The sequence below is a fragment of the Phoxinus phoxinus genome, assembly GCF_949152265.1.
Source record: "Phoxinus phoxinus genome assembly, chromosome: 11".
NCBI classification, from domain to species: domain Eukaryota; kingdom Metazoa; phylum Chordata; class Actinopteri; order Cypriniformes; family Leuciscidae; genus Phoxinus; species Phoxinus phoxinus.
Window position 1 is genome coordinate 16700840 of NC_136886.1, and position 22509 is coordinate 16723348.

General features: G+C 37.2%; 2 protein-coding genes across 5 annotated transcripts in view; one reads left to right on the top strand and one right to left on the bottom strand.

The window, feature by feature from the left end:
* Positions 1 to 677: 677 nt before the first annotated feature.
* rpl5b (ribosomal protein L5b) lies at positions 678 to 17699 on the bottom strand. The gene is made up of 8 exons (XM_079629040.1): positions 17538 to 17699; positions 17005 to 17074; positions 16809 to 16924; positions 12365 to 12499; positions 2917 to 3119; positions 2544 to 2721; positions 1578 to 1666; positions 678 to 844 (listed from the first exon to the last, which is right to left on the bottom strand). Exons 1-8 carry the CDS (start codon positions 17538 to 17540, stop codon positions 748 to 750), a joined length of 891 nt encoding a protein of 296 aa, XP_079485166.1. The 5' UTR covers positions 17541 to 17699; the 3' UTR covers positions 678 to 747.
* A 1186-nt stretch (positions 17700 to 18885) lies between these two features.
* evi5b (ecotropic viral integration site 5b) overlaps positions 18886 to 22509 on the top strand; it is a 53803-nt gene continuing 50179 nt past the window's right edge. For 2 of the 4 annotated variants that reach the window (XM_079627442.1, XM_079627444.1), the window contains exon 1: positions 18886 to 19020. In XM_079627442.1, coding sequence (XP_079483568.1) covers positions 19018 to 19020 — 3 coding nt within the window. In that variant the 5' untranslated portion in view covers positions 18886 to 19017. Of the gene's footprint in view, positions 19021 to 19606; positions 19898 to 22509 lie in introns of those variants that run through there. The other 2 variants (XM_079627446.1, XM_079627443.1) reach the window with 2 other exon arrangements.

The window sequence follows — 22509 nt, forward strand, 5'->3', positions numbered from 1 at the left end:
CAGGGTCCTTCACAAAACTTAAGAGACTCGTCCTGGCAAAATGAGTCACAATGAGCAAATTTTCAAAATTAAGTTTCACATTCTCTAAATTATTTGTTGGAATCAGACCAAAAAAAAAAAAAAGGTACACCTGTTAAGTCGATAGAGTCAGCAAAGTAAGTTCCAAAACAAAATCACCTAGTATCAACCATGCCTTAAAATCCCTCGTAATAACACCAAATATCTAGAGAAACAATAATTGTTTGATTAACATTAATAAAACACAGCAAATATATTAAGACCTACTGTACCACAAGGATCTAATATACACATTTTCCCTCAACATTTAACCAAACATTCACTTAAGACATAACAGATAATGTTTGCTTGAATACTAGCAAAGACAGATATTTAGAAATACTGTAATTCTGTGTATATCGGGATCACACGCTGTCTCAGCACAGGTCACATGTTTTAAACTCCTGGCCTGACAGTGCGTTTTTTTAGTTTATTCTCATCCATAAAAGTGTTCACTACAATACAGCAAACTGAAAGATTTTCGCCATTTCCTTAATTACATAAATGCTAAAGGTTTCCCTAAAGTCAGGTGTTAAGGCATTTAAATACACAAACCATATTTAACATTTGAAAATACACCTACTTTTGAAATGTTACAAGCAATAAGACAGGGAAAAAAGTATTTTCTGAAATATTTATTAGAACAAAAGTTTTCTGCACAAATTTGAGGAGACAAAAAAGGATCGCACTTCAGTCCTCCTCTACAGCTTGAGCGCGAAGGAAGCTGGCCTTCTTCTGGGCAACACGGTCTTTTCTCTGAGCCAGTGTGAGCTTGGCACGGTTCCATCTAGAAAGAGAACCACTCAATCTTAGCAAACACAAGTAGCAAGCAATTTCTCCCAGAAAATCAACTTTAAATACATACTACATTTCAATTAAACATTCATTTAGATGACCAACCAATTTCCACTGACCAAACAAGCATTAGTCAAGGTCATTGATTTACTTAGTCCCAAATATAATTCATTAATGTTCTTTGCAGTCTGACAATTCATGCCCATTCTGAAAAGAAAAAAACCCTCTACAGTAGAGTTTAAACCAATGAAACTTCCTCTAATGGCTCTACAAACACTAAATGTCCAACTATTAACCAAAGCTGCTCTCAGCCCCGTCTTGAAGTGTGCATCAACTGTGCAAATGTAGGACCAACCACAATTTGCTCAGTCTGAATGGGTATCATCATCAAGCAGCAGAACAGTTATTGTGGACATAAAACCTTGTCTAAATTGTTTAATTGACAAATTGCAAAACCATGACTCTAAGGCCCAGTTTCACATACAGGGTTTAGATTAAGCCAGGATAGGCCTTTAGTAGCTTTTATAAACGTGCCTTAAGAAAACATTACTGGTGTGCATCTCGAGACAAAACAATGGCACTGATATATTTGAAGATATGCCAGTGCAAGTTGCTTTCAGTTAAACCATTTATTTTAGTCTGGGACTAGCTTAAGCCTTGTCTGTGAAACCGAGGGTAAGGCTGTGATATGCTCATGAACATCAAATGATGTACAAATGATGTACCTCTTCTTCTTGACTTCTCGCTTGGGCTTCTTTTCATGCACTGGGTTCTCCCGGATGGTTGCGTGTGCCTTTTTGTACATTTCCTCCATCTGAGGAAGAGAGACACATTAGAATATAGCAAAACGGCCAAGATATTACAGTAAAGCAGGCTGATACAAAAGTTATGAATAGTGATGTTAGTAATCTTGTTTTAATGAAATATTGAACTTGCATAAATATGAAACCAAGTTATGGATTTGCAATTTTTAAAGGGAAACTCACAAAACGTATGGGTGCATGCAAGGGAAAATACCATTTTAAACTAGGGATGCACCGATACCAGTATTGGGCCCAATACTGCGCTGCGCTCATGTACTTGTACTTATAACAAAGTATAACAGGGATATAAAAAAGGCTGTCTATGAAGTAAATGTATTTTTATAAGGCATCCGTGCATGCATTGATATGAAAAATTTGTCCGATACCAATAACTTTATATTTGAAAGCCGATATATTGGCCGATAAATCTAATTGCCAATTTGTATATAATTTGAGAGCCCGATTACAAAAAGAAAAGTCTCACCATTAAAAGTCATGTCCCAAGCACACAATTATAATGTTCTCATTTTATGTAGCCAATATGACAGACTTGCGCAGGCATTTTCCACTTTTTCTTCCTTTTCTGCCATATTTTTCTTTTATGAAAGCTATTCAAAACCATCATGGTGAAAAGTGCGCATCTCAAGTGTCTCAGCTAAAGAAAATAATCCCATATTTATCAGCTTTAATACATCGGCCAAATTTTTATCGGGCTGATAAAAATAACTTTAAAAATGAACATATATCGGACGATGCCAATATATCATGCATCTCTAATTTTTTTTTTTAAATGTTTCTTTTGAGTATTTTTATTTATAGAGTCTTATGCACATCCCACTTTATATCAGTCGTCTTTAACTACCATGTTAAAAAACACGCAGTACATACTGAATCAGGGGTAACGCCGTTCTTGATAAAGCGAGAGAACTGTTTCTTGTACGCGTCCTCATCCTCCTCCATCAAGTATCTCATGTACTCCGAGATGTTCAGGCCCAGGATGTGCTTGCGGTGGACCTCTGCATTGAACTCCTTGCTCTCAGTGTCATAACCTGGGAATCGCTTGGTGCTGAGACAAATTACACAGTATTAACGAACAGAGCTCATGCAGTTTTGATGATTCCAATGTAAACATGTCTTAAAATCAGTCCCGTCTTGAATTGCAATCACAGCAACAAGCTGCTCAGTTTCAAGATGTCATCATGTAGACAGAATTATATTGAAATAGGAAGCCCTAGAACAAACAGTAAGAGGGTAGATCTACCTGTGAGGAATGGAGAGACCTCCATCCACTGCTCCCTTCAGGGCTCCAAATACCTTATTGCCAGTGGTAGTTCTGGCCAAGCCTGCATCCAGGTAGCAGGTGAAAGCTCCAGGCTGTCCATCAATGCTCTCCACATTAAACTCGTCACCGGTGATCTCCACCTGGCCGTCATACACCTTGTCAAGGCCAAATTTGTTCAGCAGCTGGAAGAAAGCACACAATTGTCCAGTTAGAACCAATACTTACGCCCTCATATCAATTATCCAGAAATCAAATTCATTCAAGTGTTTAAGAACTGCTTAAGGACCCATTTACTCCTGATATTAACAGTTAGAGAAGATTGGATTGCAAGAGCATTGTGATCTCATTACTCAAACCAAATTTGGAGGTCATTAAAAACATGCAAAAACATTCCCTTTGTACCGTCAAAGCTAGTGTGTCTGGATGGGACATGTGAACAGCAAATTATGGGCTACTTATCGAACACAATGCTGCAGCAATGTAAGGGTTTGAAACGTTGCCATTTTTCTTTTTTAAAAACCTGATTAAATTTTAAAAAGCCAGACTTTATAGAACATCTTTGGTATTTATGATAACATGCAGTGATGCAGATCACAAAGCATGCACATCCAAACTTCAGGTTGAAGTACTGTCTGCACTTAAGAGCAACTTGCTTGAAATTACTGACGTAAATGAGATGTAGTCAAGAAAGAAGGAAGTCACAAGTAATCAAAGGAAGACTATTCCAGTTCTAAAAGGCTATCAGTCTCAGCTGACCACTCGTGATTGTGTTGCCAGAGATGACTGTTAGTACCAGGTGTAAAATGCACCCATCGTAGCACATTTACACATACAGATTCTTGCTCACTGAAACGTCAAAATCAAGTACCATGCATTATTGGACAATTTTACAGATGGACATTTGGATTACTCTTGCACTACCGGTAAACATGACGTAATTCATAATTAAACAATTATAAACATTTGCTGCATCCCAATTTGACTACTTATCTAGGCCCTAAAATGAACACGTGAAGAAAATGTACGTACGTTTGAGTGTATAAGCAGAAGAGTAGCCAAGATTTGGGACATACTACCAAATCATAATTGCATCATTAATGTACCAGGCTGTCAATGGAAACTATCCTGTCAATCATATTGTCACGGTTAACATCCTCTTATAGACACATTACAGTTTCAGTACACTATTCCCATTGTATAGACCCCTTTTCAGTTAGTAAACATGGTGACTTTGTGGACGGAGCTTAGTTGGTTGCAGAAAGATCCCTCTGGCCGCTTCACTAACGTTAGTTTGCCAGTTTTGTTAGCTTGTTTAACAATGACTGGAGAAAATCAGATTTTATCTTAATGTGCAAGGTCACTCACTGTCCAAGACCGCGATTGTTATTTGCAAAAGTTAATTTTAACGGACGGAACCAGATTGGCTGACCCGTAAACGCTCAGTCAATGGATGGATGATTTAACTGTATTTGGCCGAAAACCGAAACTGAAGCCGAAAATGGCCTCTTTTAAAAACTTTAATATATATTTATATTGCTTAATTTTGAATGGATCTGAAATGAACCAATAGAATAATCAAACTTTTATTAACACTAGGGATGTCAATTTTCACAAATTCCCATGATCGATCGTCGTTTAAATGAACGATCAATTAATCGTTAGCCTCAATACGCGTCTGCTGCAGTGGCATGGCCAACAGCATGACAGGCTCTGCAAATCCTGCTCAAAACGCAATGTTCCTCACCAAATGAATGAGAATGGTTTTTAATCTAAATAAAGGGCTAGAAGGATTGTAAAATGTTTCGATGTGATTGATCATTTAATTAAATTAATTATTTAATAATCAAATATAATTACTACTACTAATACAATGCGTCACCAGCTCAGATGTGTGCAGAATGCGTGACTGTTGTGGACGTGCTCTCCCCGAACACCGCACTGAAGACGGCAAATAAACCCAATGTATTCACAACGATTTAATACATTAGTGTTCTCATGTTTTGTAATATGTCAGTCCCAAATTATTAATCATTATTAGTCGTGCATTTCTGCTTGAGCGCGCGCGCTGAATCAATAGGCTACCGTTAAACTGGAGCACTTAGTTTGCTAGCACGTTATTTAACTCAAAGAAACTCATCCTATATGAGATTAATCAGATATATTCAAAATAAACTTATTACAAATTATTTCTGCAGAAAATGACGCAAATGCACAAGTGAATTTGAATTAAGTTACGTGCCATTCATTCAGAATGACGAATGTTGTGGAAGCGCTCTTCCTGGAGCAACGCGACACGGCAACTAAACTCAAATAATGCACAATGTTTTACTACAATATTGTTCTCTTTATAATGTTATGTAATATGACAGTCCTCCCAATAGTCATTATTAGTCGTGCAGTGCCGTTTGAGCTGTGCGCGCTGAAGTTGATCACGCGCACTACAGCGTTAATTCAAGGGATGCATTCAATATAAGATAAATCAGATATAGATAGTGTTGTCAAAAGACCCGGTACTTCGGTACCATTTCGGTTCTAAAAAAATTTAATGGTTACGGTACCAGCTAGTGTTGGGTCCGAGTCCACCTTTGTCGAGTCCGAGTCGAGTCCAAGTCCTTAACAACCGAGTACAAGTCCAAGTCCGAGTCCAAAGAGGGTCGAGTCGGACTTGAGTCCGAGTCCTTAACATCCGAGTCCGAGTCGAGTCCGGCCGAGTCCACAAAGATTTAAATGATTTGAAATTGACCTTTCACAAAGACCCGCCCCTCTTGGTTACTGTTGCTACGTCCGACAAGCCATTCCTCTCTCACTCCACATGTTCTCGGTCGGAGCAAAGAGGACACTAACAATGTGCCAACAGACAAGACAGAGCAGGGTACTTTTGGTTTGAAATAAAGTCTCAGCTTTCAATTTTTTAAATTTTTATGAAATTCAAACAATAAATACTGTTTTGTGGTGCTTTAATGTGTAGGCCTCAGTTCAAGCAGCACGTGAACTGATAATCTCTTCTAGTTATAGCACAAATTTCTAAAAAAGAAATCAATACACACAATTTTTCAAGTTCAAGTCCACTGCCTTTAATCTACTAACTGATTTGGTTTGTTTGTCGAACAAAAATGGCGTGTATCTGCATTATAATTGGTCAGATCACCTGTCAATCAAATCCCGGCGAAAGGTCTCAACACTGAGCTCTTAAATTAATATTTTAAACCTTACAAAATGATTGCAATGTATAGTTACAGTCATACGTTTACCTATCTTTTAGAATCTGCAAGGTAATGCTTAATAATGCAACACGATGCATTAAGAGCCAGGGGTAAACTTTTGAGCAAGATGATGATGTTTAAATTTTTCTTATTGTGTTGTACATGCTAATATCTTATTTAGCCTCTGAAGGGTTGGACTAAATTAATGAATGCATTTTTAAACAAATAAGACCAATTTACACCAATGATCCAGTTCAAAAGTTTACACCTCTTGGCTCTTAACGGATGCTTCCTTCTTGTGCATCACTAAATGTTTGCAGGGTTTGTAATAGTTGTGTATGAGTCCCTCAGTTGTCACCAGTGTGGAAATATGGATCTTACAATCATAGTCACTGCTAGTAAGGAGTCAAATATGCAGAAGATGCTGGAAAAGCAAAGAATGTGCAGGAGCTGGATGATTTTTCCTCAACAATAAAAAAAAAAAAAAGTTGTGGATCATTCAGGTAATGACACAATATTAAAATCGAGCCTATGTAATTAGTCTTTATTTTGTGTTTGTATTTTATTTAGGCTATTAAACATCTGTTATGTGAAAAAGCTTTTTCAGGGCAGTACTAAATAGAAACAATGTGTATGATCCGTCTTATTAAAAAACATAAAAATAACATTTTTTTGAGATTCTGCAAGGAGTATGTAAACTTATGACTAAAGTATAAATGCAACAAAAATGATAACATTATTAGACGCCAAAATGTTGCTATGGTTATCACGTTCTTATGTTGCTATGTGTCAAATCATCGCAATTTCATGACTCAAAGGACAAAAATTAAGTGGATTCAATCCCAGATTTAAATGCAGTTATCACTATTTATAATTTACAGTGTGAACGTAACCACTGGTCCTCTAGAAGTATGAAAAACAAAACTATTTAGATTGTCAACAGCGCTCCCTTTAAGCCATCACTTACCGCGTTCGGCACTCTCCCTAAAACTCTCGTCATAAACACTGACTGAAGTTGTCCGCACTGCACAGTGAATATCTTATTTATATTGCGTCTAGAGAGACTTTGTTGTTTATGAGGGGATTTGCGAAAGGATAAAGCTCGTGCTGATTCTAAACATACATTTTGAGCGAATTATTCGCATGCGGACTCTAAAACGCCTCTGATTTGCCACTGTGTTTATGCACTTAACTGTGATTGGCTACAATGCTCAATGCTGAAACAACGTTGTTTCGTTTCGTTTTTGAATAAAAAAAAATTCACAAAATTTAGTTTTGTGTCATCCAGTGCCCGGACTCGACTGGACTCGGACATTTTTCCGAGTCTAAAATGTCCCGAGTCCGTGTCAAGTCCGAGTACAAATTAATTCGAGTGCGTGACAAGTCCGAGTCCATTCAAAATTGGACTCGAGACCGGACTCGAGTCCGAGTCCGAGTTCGAGTACCCCAACTCTAGTACCAGCTTTTCTTAAGTACCGGTGGTACCGAAGTATCAGGTTAATCCGGTTATTAGTTCGCTGTCCGAACGGTGCACAGTTGCACGTCCTCTTCATAAACACACCGAGACATGGCGACCGGCGGCGCTACAAAAGCGGTGGCTCTGAATCCACTTGTTGACAAGAAAGGAGGAAAGAGCCGTTCATATAGCGCGTTTTTTGCACGTGCAAATTCGTTTTCCAGGCGGCAGGCGCGCCCATGGCCGCATTAACAACAGGGCTAGGCGGGGCTAAAGCCCCGGGGCCCAAGCAAGGAGGGGGCCCGTGATTGGCCGTGGAGCAGATTGACTATCCATCGGTAACGCTGATTGCCAAAGCCTCACCACGCCCCCCACAAATTAGCCCTGTTATTTAGTGATGCTTTACCATAAATTGCATGCATTATCATGGAATCATCACTATCAATCATTATTATTAAAGTAATTGACCATTCGCAAAGACCAGCCTCCTGTGTGTGATAAGCCAGGCTCTCGCGAGTCACGCCACACGTTCTCACGCAGTGAAAAATACATCGCGGGGCACAGACTAGTAGTAGGCTACGCGCTGACAGACGAGAGAGCAGCTTACTTTTGACATGAAACAAAGTCTCAACTTTCAAATATTGTCATTTAAGGAACTTGAAAAACGGTATTGTTTAAATTGAAGTCCAAAGACGTTAACTTTCTACTGACTGCTTTGCTGCCGGACTAAATTTCGGATTCGGCGTAATGATTGGTCAGATCGCCTGTCCATCAAACCCCCGTGGACGGCAGGGTGAATTGAAACGTCACGTTTGAATTTGGTATATCAAATGCATTTATTCTAAAAGTGTATGATGGAAATTTGTGTTTTTTATGTGCTTTTTTATACTAAGAATAATAACAATTTGGAATGTAACAATTCCAAATGACAATTTGGAATGTAAAGAACAACATATTAGGCTATAGTTATCTGTTATATTGGGAAAATACCATATACATAAAAAGAAGTGGGCTCGAAGTAAACCAAATTTTCCACATTTTATAAATGACTTTACATTATATGTACATCTTTCGGAACAAACTAAAAACCAGAAAGAAATGAAAACATGTAATGCTTTGAAAGCACTGGATTTTATGTAAAATGTATTTTCTTTTTTTCCCACTAGAAGTTAATGTGACATTGTGAATTTGTAATACCGCTTGTTACAACATTCCTTCTTATGTTCATTCAAGCCCTTGTCTGTTCTAGAAAGGATGCAGCAAAGATATTTAATGCTAATGTATGAGACATAGGCCTACGCTGAGTTTCATTCATTTATGAGGAGCGCTCTAGTTAACAGTGAAAGTGAAAGCGGCGCGCGGCTCCTCCATCTCACGGTTATTATATTGTCTGCTATATGTTTACCTTGTATTTGTTAAATACATGCAAATGGTTGATGAAACATTTATTAAAATAAGATAATTGAATTTATACAAAACGAAATTCACTTTAAAGAAAGGCTTTTAACAATGCAATGCAAGTGAACGCGGCGCGCAAGCGCCTCAATGTCACGGTTATTATATTGTCTGCTATATTTGCTTTTTATTTATTAAATACATGCAATTGGTTGATTAAATATTTATTAAAATTAAGATAATTTATACAAAACGAAATTCACTTTAAAGAAATGCTTTCTACAAAGCAAAACTTAATGAAATGGTAAAAACATGTCTGACGATTTACAAAAACAAAACTAATCTGCACTTTAATGTTAAAAGACGTAAATGTTAATAATTTGGTATACAGTCATGAGAGACTTTCATTTTAATTATTTTATTGCTGTATTTTATTTACATCTAATCGAATAGAGGATTTTACAAAAAAATATGTGCATTTTATATGCTGGAATATGCAGAAATATAAGTTAACAGAAAAAGGACTGTTTATTTCGTTAAAATATGGTGGAATGTGCAGAAATTGGTTAAATGTTCAACAATTTTCTTCAAGTCTGAGACTGTTGCATTTAATTAAATTTTTGGTTGATGCAATGTGCATAAAGTTAAAATATTGAAACTAATAAAACAAGTTTTAAAAAAGAGAAGTTTAATTTGATTCAATTTTAGGGGGCCTCCAATAGCTCATAGCCCCGGGGCCCAGTGAGCTCTTAATGCGGCCCTGGGCGCGCCTCTGTTCATGGTTGCATAGCCACGGGAAAGCACGCGCTTGTGGAAATGAGAAAGCGGTGCAAACTGCGCTCTCCATGATGACGAGGAAGTATAATCTAAGAATTATTGATTTCTAGCCCTTGCATTAGCTTTACTACTAGATATATTAATTGAGATGAGAAATAAAAAGCCGCCCTGTACAGCTATGATCAGCTGTTCGGCCGAGCTTTCCATGTTGTTACGGAAAGGCCGCTGTTTTTTGTCACATGACCTGTTGAGATGCTTCTATTATAAGCCGCGCGCCTACATTTGAAATAACGAATTTGCACGCGCATAAAAAGCGATATGTGAACGGCCCCTAAAGTGGTATCGTGTGCGGTTGTATCTAGTTTAAAAGGCCTTTTAAATATGACCGCAGTTTTGAATTGAATAAAAGGACAGTCAAGTCAAATAAAACACGTTTTATCTCCCGTTTAGTTGGTAACACTACAATAAGATACCATTCATTAACATTACTTAAAGGATTAGTTCACTTTTAAAGTGAAAATTCTGTCATCATATACTCACCCTTAAGTTGTTTAAAACCTGTATGAATTTCTTTCCTCTGCTGAACACAAATTAAGATATTTAGAAGAATGTCAGTAACCAGACAGTTTTTGGTTCCCATTGACTTCCATAGTAGGAAAAAATATACTATGGCAGTCAATGGGAACCAAAAACTGTCTGGTTACTGACATTCTTCTAAATATCTTCCTTTGTGTTCAGCAGAGGAAAGAAATTCATACAGGTTTGAAACAACTTAAGGGTGAGTATATGATGACAGAATTTTCATTTTAAAAGTGAACTAATCCTTTAATGCCTTATCTAACATCAAACACATTGAGTGAACAATATATTTTTACAACATTAATGTATGTTTGTGAATGTTATTTAATACAAACACTTGATTGTTCATGAACGGATACAACTTTTGATTTTAAAAATGTATTAGTAGGCTACATTTTTAAATTACCATAAGGAGAATAATTGCTTCAGTGTATATAGCTATTGTTAGGTCATTGTATCTAATGTTATCTAACAAATGGATATACACTTTAATATTATGCAAATTTAATCTAAATTAGCTTTGGTACCGAAATTGGTAACGAGAACCGTGGATTTTCACAGGTATCGGTACCGAATACTGAAATTTTGGTACCGTGACAACACTAGATATAGATAGGTGGATATCCCGGATGGGAGGATGCGCGGTTGACATTCATTTTCGGTTGACATTTTCGGCTGGCTTTTTTTATTTCGGCCCGAAACCGATAATGCCATTTTCTGCCGAAATTTCCAGCGACCGAAATTTCGGTGCACCCCTCGTTTAAAGGGCACCTATTATGCAAAATTCACTTTAACATGGTGTTCGAGGATAAATGTGTATTGGCAGTTTGTGTACACAACCACCCTGTAATGATAAATATCCACCAAGTGCTTTTTTTTTTTTTAATCCCCATAAATCATAAGCACGGTCTCACAAGCCATTTGCAGATTCTGGGCAAAGTGACGTCACCTTGCACAGGCCCCTCCCACAACTATTAACATAGACCCCCCCTGAGTGAGCTGAACACAGTCCATTGTTTTTGTGTAATTCGCTGTGCATGTTGATGATAATAGGGAGAGAGTGTTTATGGATAAGACTTTAATGCGCACTTCTTATACTGTGTTTATTCAGCTCTTATGGTGATTTTTTTTTACAGTGAAAAAAGACTCTTCATCTTTTGTGTGATGTACAATAAACTTTATAAAACGAATCAGTAAATCTTTGGCCATCATTTGGACGGGGTCTGCTACAACAGGCTTGTAGTGGATAAAAGCAAGGTGATAACATAAGTTATAGCCATAATTAAACTAAACTATACCTGTTCTATCCCCATACAGTATATATTCTCTGGGTCTGTAGGCATTGTCCGACTCCGGTTCGAACTGAAAACTGCTGACATTTCAGTGTATGAGATTATCTTGTTTGTTTGTTGCACAAGCTATACTCTGCAGGATAGTGGGCCTCTAAGAGCGGAGTTTGACATGTGCGTTGGAGTGTGCATGGATTTGCACTTCAAATTTCCACTTTAAACAGTAGACCATCTGGGTAACATAGCCTACTAATTTCAACATACTACTATTTGGGACACACTTATTCTAATTTTGAACACCATTTAGGATGTATAATATGCAAACTGGGACACAGCAATCACTTTCTGGCTAAACAACAAAATACCCATGTAATGATTGATCTAAAATTCCATTGCTAAATCTGGATTGACTTTAATCTTTTAAAGGTTTCAACAGAATAAAACTTGAGTTCATAGTACATGTAGGTATACAAATAAGAGTGCTATCCCTTTTGCAGTTTCAATTACGAGTAACGCAATCCATCTTGGACAAATTTGATCTCCTGCAATTGAAATGACTCTTTACAGTCATATTTCCTCATATATGTCAACATGAAGAATCACTAGATAATAAGTTAATTACTTTGATGCAACTACTCTAGTTCTTGAGACAGATCTGCAAGGTAAAGTTTCATAAATCAATTTCAATGGGGAAATAAGTCAAAATAAGAGGCAAGTGCAAGACTCACCCTGCGGGCGAGCAGCAGCCCAGTGCAGTAGGCTGCAGCATAATTTGTCAAACCCACACTGATGCCATACTTGGGCAGCTCATGGGAGTAGGCTGCACACACAATCATGTCACCTTCGATCTTGGCATAGGCAATCTGGGAAAACAAACAAATCTTAAAATCACATTTGACTCCACAGGGATATTTCTTCAGTGATTTCATATACAGACAAGCTTGATTCATCTTATGATGCACAATGAGAACATGAAATATCAAAAAAAATTAGAATAATTTTCAAAAACTACATTTAATGCAGAAAATATTACTACATACTAACATTAGCCACTTTTCCACAGTCGGGCCAAAACGTTCTCTTTGCTTGTTCCGTTCGATGCCGATCCGGCCCAGCCGGTACAAATATGGTTCCATTTTCCACTGTGGGGCTGATAACGGATTTCATTTTCCACGGTGGGGCTGATAACGGAGCTCTTTGGAATGTAATATAAATACAAATACAATTGTTGCCTAGGTAATGCAAGAGTTTACAGATGATATGAGATGTAAACAGCAACCATGTTATGGAGGATGATCAGATATTTATTTTAATTCTATTAATTTGTTTACATCGCTCAAATAGCACGCTTAGCCAGCTACAGAGAAACTGATAGTCAGACAACAGAGAAGTGACCCGAATTGCGAAGTCACTACACACGTTCTACCAGCACGGTTGGCCAATTCCGGGCCGAGAACGGTTTGTAATCATGCCGTACCAGGCTCACGTGGAAATATAACCGGAACCATTTGGCCCGACAGTGGAAAAGCGGCTATGGAATACCCACAAGACTAAGGATTTACTGTGTAACTACATGTCATTCTAGAAAATTCCCACATTTATTGCTAAGGAGTTTGAGGTATGGTTGGGGCAAGTAGTAAGGGTTACGCCAGCATACATTGTAGGAATTTTGCTGTCATACGAGCTTGCAGGTGAGAATTTGCGTGGAAATCGTTGATGCCCGTATGGTAGTGGCTCGCATTGTGTGAGGAATTACGAGCAGAGTGTTACGTGCCCCTCCCAACATTTTTAAACGGAAAAAAAAGGGGAGTCAGTCCTATTTTGATCAGTGTATAGAATATCCCCTATTGCGAAATCATACACAACCATGTCACATAGGCTAGATCTATTGATATTATAGCCCAGTGGCTGCAACACTACACAACACACAATTCACTAACACGCACAGAAATACAAATCTCTAGTTGTTTGTTGAAAGGAAGGGCTGTGCTGTTCTCTGCTTTATATCAAATCAATTGCTTTTATTTTATTTTCAAACCTATAGAAGCAATATTGAAAGCTGCAGTCAACACGTTTAGCGTGAAAGCTCATTTGATTGCCGCTGTACCGTGTGCAATGACTCAGACTCATGAGTGTCAAAACGGTTTGGGTTTCTTAATATATATTAGCTCTTAATATATAGGCTGTCTGTCTGTTCGCTGCAAATGTTCACGGTTCGGTTCGATACACTGGTGTCACGGTTCGGTACGTTTTCGATACAGCAAAAAGAAAGAAATGCCAGTGAAATGTCCTTAATTTACATTTTATTAATTTTTTTATTTATTAAAACTAACATCATAAAGTATGATCATTTTTTACTTTGAGCAATGATGGAGCTATGATGGACACAAACCAAAAATAGCTCCTTATAAAACAATTAAATGTAATATTGTAGTAGTTATAAACAAAGGTTTATTTTATTTCAGATTAACATTTGAGAGCAGCAATTTTATTCATAATGTCGAAATAAAATCAATGTAACGTTACTTGAAAGTATGTTAGGCCTACAATGTTTCTTCCAGGTTTCCACGTCAGCGCTGTTTGATCCGTTATTAACGGAGAAATGTGAATGCTTCTCATTAGATCTCGTAGCCATGTTATTACTTCAGTGGCGAATTCAAATGCTTTCTTTACTGGATCTCTTAGCGATGTGTAGTAAGTGTGTCGCTTGATCAAGATCGGCTCGCGCTGCATTGGTCCAAACTGATAAATGGTCCGTGAAGCACAAGATAACGAGTAGCACAGTTTCGTTCCGCTTTCATTACGTTTGCCATTAGATGTTGGGCAATGTTGTGGTCGCGCCAGCGTCTCTTACATTTAGGGCTGCAACAACGAATCGATAAAATCGATAAAAATCGATTATTAAAATAGTTGGCAACGAATTTCATTATCGATTCGTTGTGTCGCGCGACACGGAGATGTAAAAAAATAATTGTGCGTATATTCTGTGCTATTGTTAAGCCCCACAAAAGGGACAAAAACATTATAAAGCATCATAAAGTTGTCGTGCACTATATGATAAGTGCTCAGAAGCCATTATATAATATAATGTGAGATAGAAATTTATATTTAAGTGATTAAATTCAAGATCACGTACACTTTTCCCTCCGCTGCGGCTGTCAGTCATTCTCCATTCAGCATCAAACAGCGCGTCGCGTTCGGTACGACAGTCAACACGATGAAAAACTCTCTCCAAGATGATTCAATGTTACTATAATTATACTTGATCTGTAGATAAAGGTCTATGGTTTTGCATTAAACAACTTTATCTTGCTGGACTTTATTGCTGCATCATGTTACTTTCTACCGGGTTTCTCTCAACACTGGAGTAGAGTCAGAGCACTAACTGTTCTTCACGCGCACAGTAACTGACATTTAAAACTGTTAAAAGAAAATGCTCAATAAACTATTGCATAGATAGATAGATAGATACTGTATAATACACTACGCATCAATAGCCTATGTCTTTCCTTTGTGATTTGAACTTTTCAATCCGGACTCGAAGCGCTGCGCGCTGTGACTCGTGTTGCTTCAAGCGCATCATTCTGCGCTCGCGATGCGCATAAGCGCTTTGTGCCGCACTGTATTGGGGCCTTTCATATCATAATACAGCGACGCAATGAACGATTATTAATAGCCTTTCTAGTTCTGTACTATCCATCATGTTGCTGCCTCATTAAACCGATGTGCTATACATTTAAAACATGTCTCAATTTTATAGTAGCCTAGGCTATAAAATAATTAATCTTTTTGATTTTTGTTATCTTGTTTTTCATGAATGTATTTTACAACAATACAAAGAGCAATGTGTAACGTTTTACCAAATTTAGTGTTACACTTATTCTAATATTTGTTCCTCACTAAATGTTTTTTCATGTTCATATTTAATACAATTATTGTGCACTTGTGATTTTTCTAGACTAAATTGTATGCTTAATTATCCACTATTCTAGTTTATAATAGCATTTATGGTGTGTTTTTTTTAATGAAGTTGTCTGTATTAAGTAGATTGTGTTTAACACACAAAATAGTGATTATCAGTTCAACACACATAGTTATAGAAATTCTACTTGATTTAAAAAAAAACTGCCCTGGTATCGGATTGGTATCGGTCGATACTCAGAATTTTTTGGATCGGATCGGTTCTGAAAAAATGGTATCGGTGCATTCCTATCAAGGAGCGACCTGTTTGTGCACTTTCTGAAGATTTTTTTGCACTGTGAATTTGCACTGTCAGTTCTGTTTTTGAATAAAGGGTTGGGAATGAATGCTTTTTTAAATTATTATTTTATCCGATTAATCGATTAATCGAAAAAATAATCGACAGATTAATCGATTATTAAAATAATCGTTAGTTGCAGCCCTACTTACATTATAAGCGCACTTGCCACGCGACTACATTTGAAATAACGGAATTTTGGTCAGCAGGAAAAATGGTCCAATGAACCGTTCGGTTTGTAATGCGTAGCGAACCAAAAGCCTCGTACTGAACGGTACGTGTATCGTTACACCCCTAATTAATATATATATAAATTTATGTTTTTTATATTTTTTTAATATGTTATTATAATAGTTTTCTCAAATGATATTTGGTTTTGACTTTGTGTGCGCAACATTTTGTGTTATTAGCAGGAATGTTAAAGTATGGCTGCTAGGTGATTTTGTTTTGGAGCTTTAAGAAATTCAATTTCTCTCAATTTACTTTGCTGACTATAAACTCATATGTAGCTCAGTCATTTTTTTTTTGTCTGATTCCAACAAAAATCATACATCATTTTGAAGGTTTTTTTTTAATAGAGAATGACTATCATTTTTGAAAATGTGCCTATTGTGACGGATTTTGCAAGCACGGGTCACAAATGTTAATTAAATGCAAGTACGTTATTTGTAACTTCTATGCACCTACATGCACACATTTAATAAGTATATTGTATAGTTTAATGAGGCCACCTAACAAACTATGACCAAATATTGCTTTTAATGCTTAATAAATAATTTGCCAAGTGACAATTAAACTTTTCCCCATAATCTCCCATCCAATTCAAGTACTGATTTACAGTATTATAGGATATCCTGCTGCATGAGCACTTCATTAATGGTCATTGGGCAAACGGTGAGCAGCTTTACACCCACCTGGCAGATGATGTCCCTGTTGGAGGAGCGGACAATCATCCTATACTTGGGTGTGTTGTACTTGTTCTTGTCTTGAATAACCAGGCGCTTTCGGGCGAAGTAATCAGTTTTTCCCTCTGAAAAGCAATAATAAAATACAATGACAATCAGACCTGTCTGTATGACTTCATATAACTGTTCAAAGTTCTGCATGTACCTCTCCTTCTCCTGAACTTCACCTGGTACCTCTTGAAGTAGGCCTTGTTCTTCACTACTTTAACAAATCCCTAAAAGACAACACAGCACTTTAAAAGCCAATCACATCCGATATTTAACCTGAAGACGCAAAACAAATCGAAATGTCTGCTACAATGAAAAAACTAACGTGATAGGACTGCAAAAGGGTGAAAGGCCTGCAACAAAATTAAAGCATGGCATGCCAACATTGACCATCACGCGAGAGCGCGATTAGGTGTTTAATAGTATATTCATATTGTGCTTTTTGAGAGCGTGTGATGTTGCGAAAAACATTAGCAATATTGCCAATATGCACTAGAGTGTGCATCTCTCTCTGAAACTCATGTGGGAAGGGCTTGAAATCAGCCATACGGCCACGTTTGAACTTTGTCTATCCGAGAAAATCTTATGCCATCCTTTTATTATCTGTCATCACACTGTAACGTAAGCGCACCAAACAGACAATTAACCTTTAGGGAACACAATAACATAAGTATTTCGGCGCGTACTGACCATTTTGTAGACTTTTCAGTCTCCGAAGCCGGAGCCTGGAGTCAAACTAGGGAGTTTTGACTCCGCTGCACTGGAAAAGAAAGAATGATGTGCGCATGCTCGGTAAATACCAACGACAGCGGGGCAAAACAACACTGTGAGGAGGAAAACACAGCGACACCTGCTCTTTTGGATGTATAAAGGCGAATATGAGCTAAATACATTTGTATGAACAATGCTTATCAACAAATGACATCTGTCCAGCTCGTATCGCTTTTTTCCAAGAAATAGGCCTTATGCTTCATCTCATTACATGAAGATGCAGTTTAGCTGTCTACTAGTGTTATGCTAGGCTACTGTTTTATTTTTTTATAGATTTAATCGTTACCTTTAGACAGTCAATTAAACTATGAAAATAGGCCTTTACATAACATATAAATTATCGCATGTTTAACACAGTTATGATCTAAAGAAACAGGCTAGTCAAATAAACCATTTCAATTTAGGTTTTTTTGGGTTGCCTTTTTTATAGTTTGTTTGTTTGTTTGTTTTACTTTATGTTTTTGTTGGAATAGAAGATGTTTATATTTAATGACATTTTTGTAATAGATCTATTTGTATCTTGATGTTTATTTTGTAAAATTAGATGTATTGTTCATTTGGGTGTAGAACTTTTTCTTCTTCTTTTTTTCTGATTATTTGCAGCATGTATTTGATTTGTTTGTCATTTTTTGCTGTTATACTTTACGTGTTATAGGCTAAGTCTGAGGAAGGTCGATTGCAAGTTTGGGCAGTGTGCATGATTTCAATTTTTTTTTCTAGTTAATATTTTATTTGTGAAAATTACCCACTAGAGAATTATAGCAATCAAGCTGTTAAGCTGTGCAGAAATAATTTGGAAAAAGTGTATTATTCATGGAAAAGTATTTATGTTAATATTATTATTCATATTATTTTAAAAGATCTGTACATATTTAAAAAATAAATTATTTACATATAATTTCCAAATCCATTATTTTCAGCACATAATACTATTAATACATAATTTTAGATGAGATGTAAGTGACATTGTGATGGAAATATGTAAACAGTGGTCATAAGATCTGGAGCAATTCTTCTTTTATAATTTTAACAGAATTCTCCTTAATATGTTTTCTTTTTGGTAATGCAGACAAAACCGTGTTGACAGCTTGACTTTTAGACACACCTTTAAAAGAGAAGACATTAACCTCATTACATGGAGAAAGTGATTCTCTTTTTGTGTCTCAAAATAGGTTCTACGTATAAAGCAGTTCTAATAGGCTGATTGCTGCGTCAGTGATGCATTGTTGGAGAGCGAAAGGTGTGTCCAACATCAGAAAGAAATGAGATTAACGTCAGCAAAACCAAGGAAAACCAGAAAAGTTAGTTCCAGTGTTAGTTGCTAGCTGCTATCCGAACTGTCTGTCTAGTCACTAACTTTTAAAAGTAATCTACATTTTGCAGATGACATAGCCATCTGATGGTGAGTTGTTTATTCAATTATCTGGCCTATTCTTTTCACAGGAGCAGCCTGTTCAAATGAAATATGAAAAAGTATTGACAATCTACATCATATAGGCTAATTTAAAATATTGAGAGATTCTGATTGCAGTGATGAAATACACTTGGGGATTATCCAGAAAACATTGCAACTGCTAAATTTAAAATGCTTTGAGTTCATTCTATTGTGACAACTTATTGGCTACTACCTAAGATATAGGCTTACGGCAGAGTATTGTGAGGAACAAATAGGCCTACATAGACTCACTGTTATGTATATTATTATGAAATAACTACATTTTCTTCATTATGTCTTAAAAATTGCCTTTTGTGTATGAATTACATATGTAGGCCTACATTTAATCACTGAAGTTGCACAATTAAGATCTCTGGTAAAACGTAGATGTGGACCTTGAAATTGTTAAGTGTGACTGTTTTTATTAGTGTACTTTTCTCATGTATTATATATTATAGTTGTCGGAACTCGTGTTTACAATACATGTTGTAGCCTACTGTTTACAGCAGAGGGTGGTAGAGAGATGATTTAGCCCTGCAGGCAGCGCATGTGTGCGCGTGCGCAGTTGTGTCCAGCGCAGCCGCAGCGCATAGCCCGTCTTCTGATGGCATGAGTGACTGCTGGAGGAGCTGCGGTAACTGCCTTGCTGTCTGCGCACACACCACACGGGCTTTATACATTCAGCCTCTCTATGGACTGGACTGTTGAAATCCTGCACTAGTGTGAAAACTGACCGTTGACGACGGGCTTGAACCCTCAGTGTACGCAAGGTTATCCAACTTTACCTCGCTCCATGGAAAGTTAATATTTAGCTAAAACCCCTGGAATTGAAAAAGACTTCAAGGTAAACAGTTTGAGACGGGTTTTAATCTAGTATGTGTTTGTGTGTGTGTCTGTTGCTGTAGGGAGGTGAATGCCGACCAACGTCCGTTGTTTGTTGTGGTTGTTTATGTAGTTGTCCATTTAGTTATTCAGGGTCAATTCATCTAACGTTAGCTTCTTGTCAGCTAGTAAAACACAGTTTAAATACTAAAATAAGTTTAACAGTTGTCATTTTTGAGACTCTTAATACAGTTCCAGCATTACAGGTTGAGATCTAGACTGTCCGTTAGCCACCACTGCTAACTCCTTTAGCTAGAGTCTCAGACATCTCAAGACTCTGCTTAACACTGGTCAGAACGTATGCATAATGTATCATATTCCTCTAGTCTATAGTTTAACGTTATATTTGATATAATCTGCCATATGTTGGCAATTTATCATTGTTATAATAATTAGATTTACTCTAAATCATGCACGCGTATGTTGTACGACTGATGTTATGAGCTGGGTCGTTTGCCAAGAGAGAAATGCCATTGGGATTTGCTGCTCTGTTATTTTTTTAGCGTTATTATTTTGAGTTTTGAATAATAGGTCCACATTTGTGGCCAGAGGTTAATGCACGTGTATGTGGTCACACTCACAACATGTTCACGGATAACAGTGCCACGTTTAGTCTAGGGTGGGGTGAGACCCAGATCAGAGGAAACTAGTGGATAATGTGATGATCACTTTAAAAAGAAACAAACACATTAATCCATTGTGTTTTTATACTATGACACAAAGCAAGCATCAAGAATTCTGATGATCTGAGCATCATGGGAGTATTTCTATTGTATGCATTCAAAATAACACGTTGCCAAGCCATATTTGCCATTATATTTTTTATTTATTTATTTTTTATACTTTGAGTGACTAGAAGGTTTTTGAGATGTTTAGCAGGATACCAATAAGTACTGGGACAACATGATATCTAATCTTGATATTTCATAGTTTTCATAGTGCCATTTTCATAGTGACGACGAAAATATATGTTTAAAAAAAATAAAATAAAAATAGTCTACAATATAAAGACTTCCTAAATATAAAAACCTCTAAAACTGTCCTATAAAAATTAGGGTTGACTTTGATTTTGCCTGCTTTAAAAAAGAAAAGAAAATGTTGCATAGTGTTTATTTTGTAATTTTAATAAAAGACCGATATTAGCCTACATGTGTTAAGAACATTATTGTGATCATCTCTAATTCAAACCTCGGATTATGTTTGTGGAAAAGCTGTTTTGTCCAATGCGTAAAGAATCATGTGTCAGGGCATTTTTGATGACATTACTTGTTATAATCTGTTGTGCTTTTTAACATCATCATTTTAGTCCATTTTGACCTAATAGTTTTGTTAATGAAATGCAAACACAAGGGCCATACAGATTGGTGCGATTAGTTGATCAGTGGCTTTAGGAAAACTGCCAACTACTTTGATGTTTTTCTCCCCCTCCATTTACCCTTGGTGTTTACATTTTCAAGAGTGATGAGATTTTCAGTCCAGGACGTCTGCACTGGAGAAAAAAAGCACCTTCTTCCAGTTCAGATACTTACCTCTCACCTTCATCCTCTGACCCCATCATGGTCGCTAGAACCACAAGCGAATCGTGAACCACTGGATCTTTAACTCTGGCTTTGCAGTGATTACAGCTGATCCCCCTCTGATCGCTGCTGATCCACTTTAGTTGTGAGCCCATCCTCCTTATTCTGTGCAGTGTGCACACAAACTGCACTGTTATGTGCTGTTGTAGCACTTCATTGGAACATGCAGATTCAGGAAGTTGACTGTAGTGTGACCTGAGGTATGTTTGTCAGTCATATGATAAGATTTCCTTGATTTTCAGGCTGATAATCTTAAATGAAATGTGAAACCGTAATTCTTCTGACGGTCTTCTAGAACAGAACTTCTGTCTGTTTTGGTGGGAATGCTTGCTAATGCTTTGAGGGAGGATTTCTTGGTGGCGGCTTGTGGGTGTCTGTAAATGTCGCTTGAGATTATAACCGAATTCATGCGACCAAATAGCTTGCCTCTACTTGCCTTCTAGAACGCTTCTTGTCTGGTAGAGACAACGTTGTGTTTTGCTTAGCTTTGATGTTATATTTTCCCTGTACAAATACTGGGAACATTCATTGTTCTTATTCACACGACCCAGCCATGTTGGCACATTGCTCCATCTCACTTCATACAATTTGTCACGTTGAATAGAAGAAGATCCCCTGCCGGAATGTTAAAGTCTTGCTCTAAGTGGCCTTGTCTAAACTTGCTCTTTACTCCCTCTCTTTCTCTGTCCTTCCTTTCTCACCCCTTTAAAGACACACGCACTCAGACAAACATATTGCTTCCATTTGGCCTGAGCAAAGGGAACTTGTTTGCTTTTGTAGACAGGCATTATTGCAGTTCCTTTTTCAAGAGTATCTTGTATCTTAGACTGCATGACTGAGGGAATTTCTAGCCTTATACGACTGAGTTAGGCAGTAGTGCACAGACGTAAGCAAACCAGCAGATTCCCCCAAAGCAAAGTGCTGACTGGTGAAAGAAAGCGGAAAAATATGCAACCAAAATAAATCTGCTTAGTATAATGTATCCTGAAGCCCTATT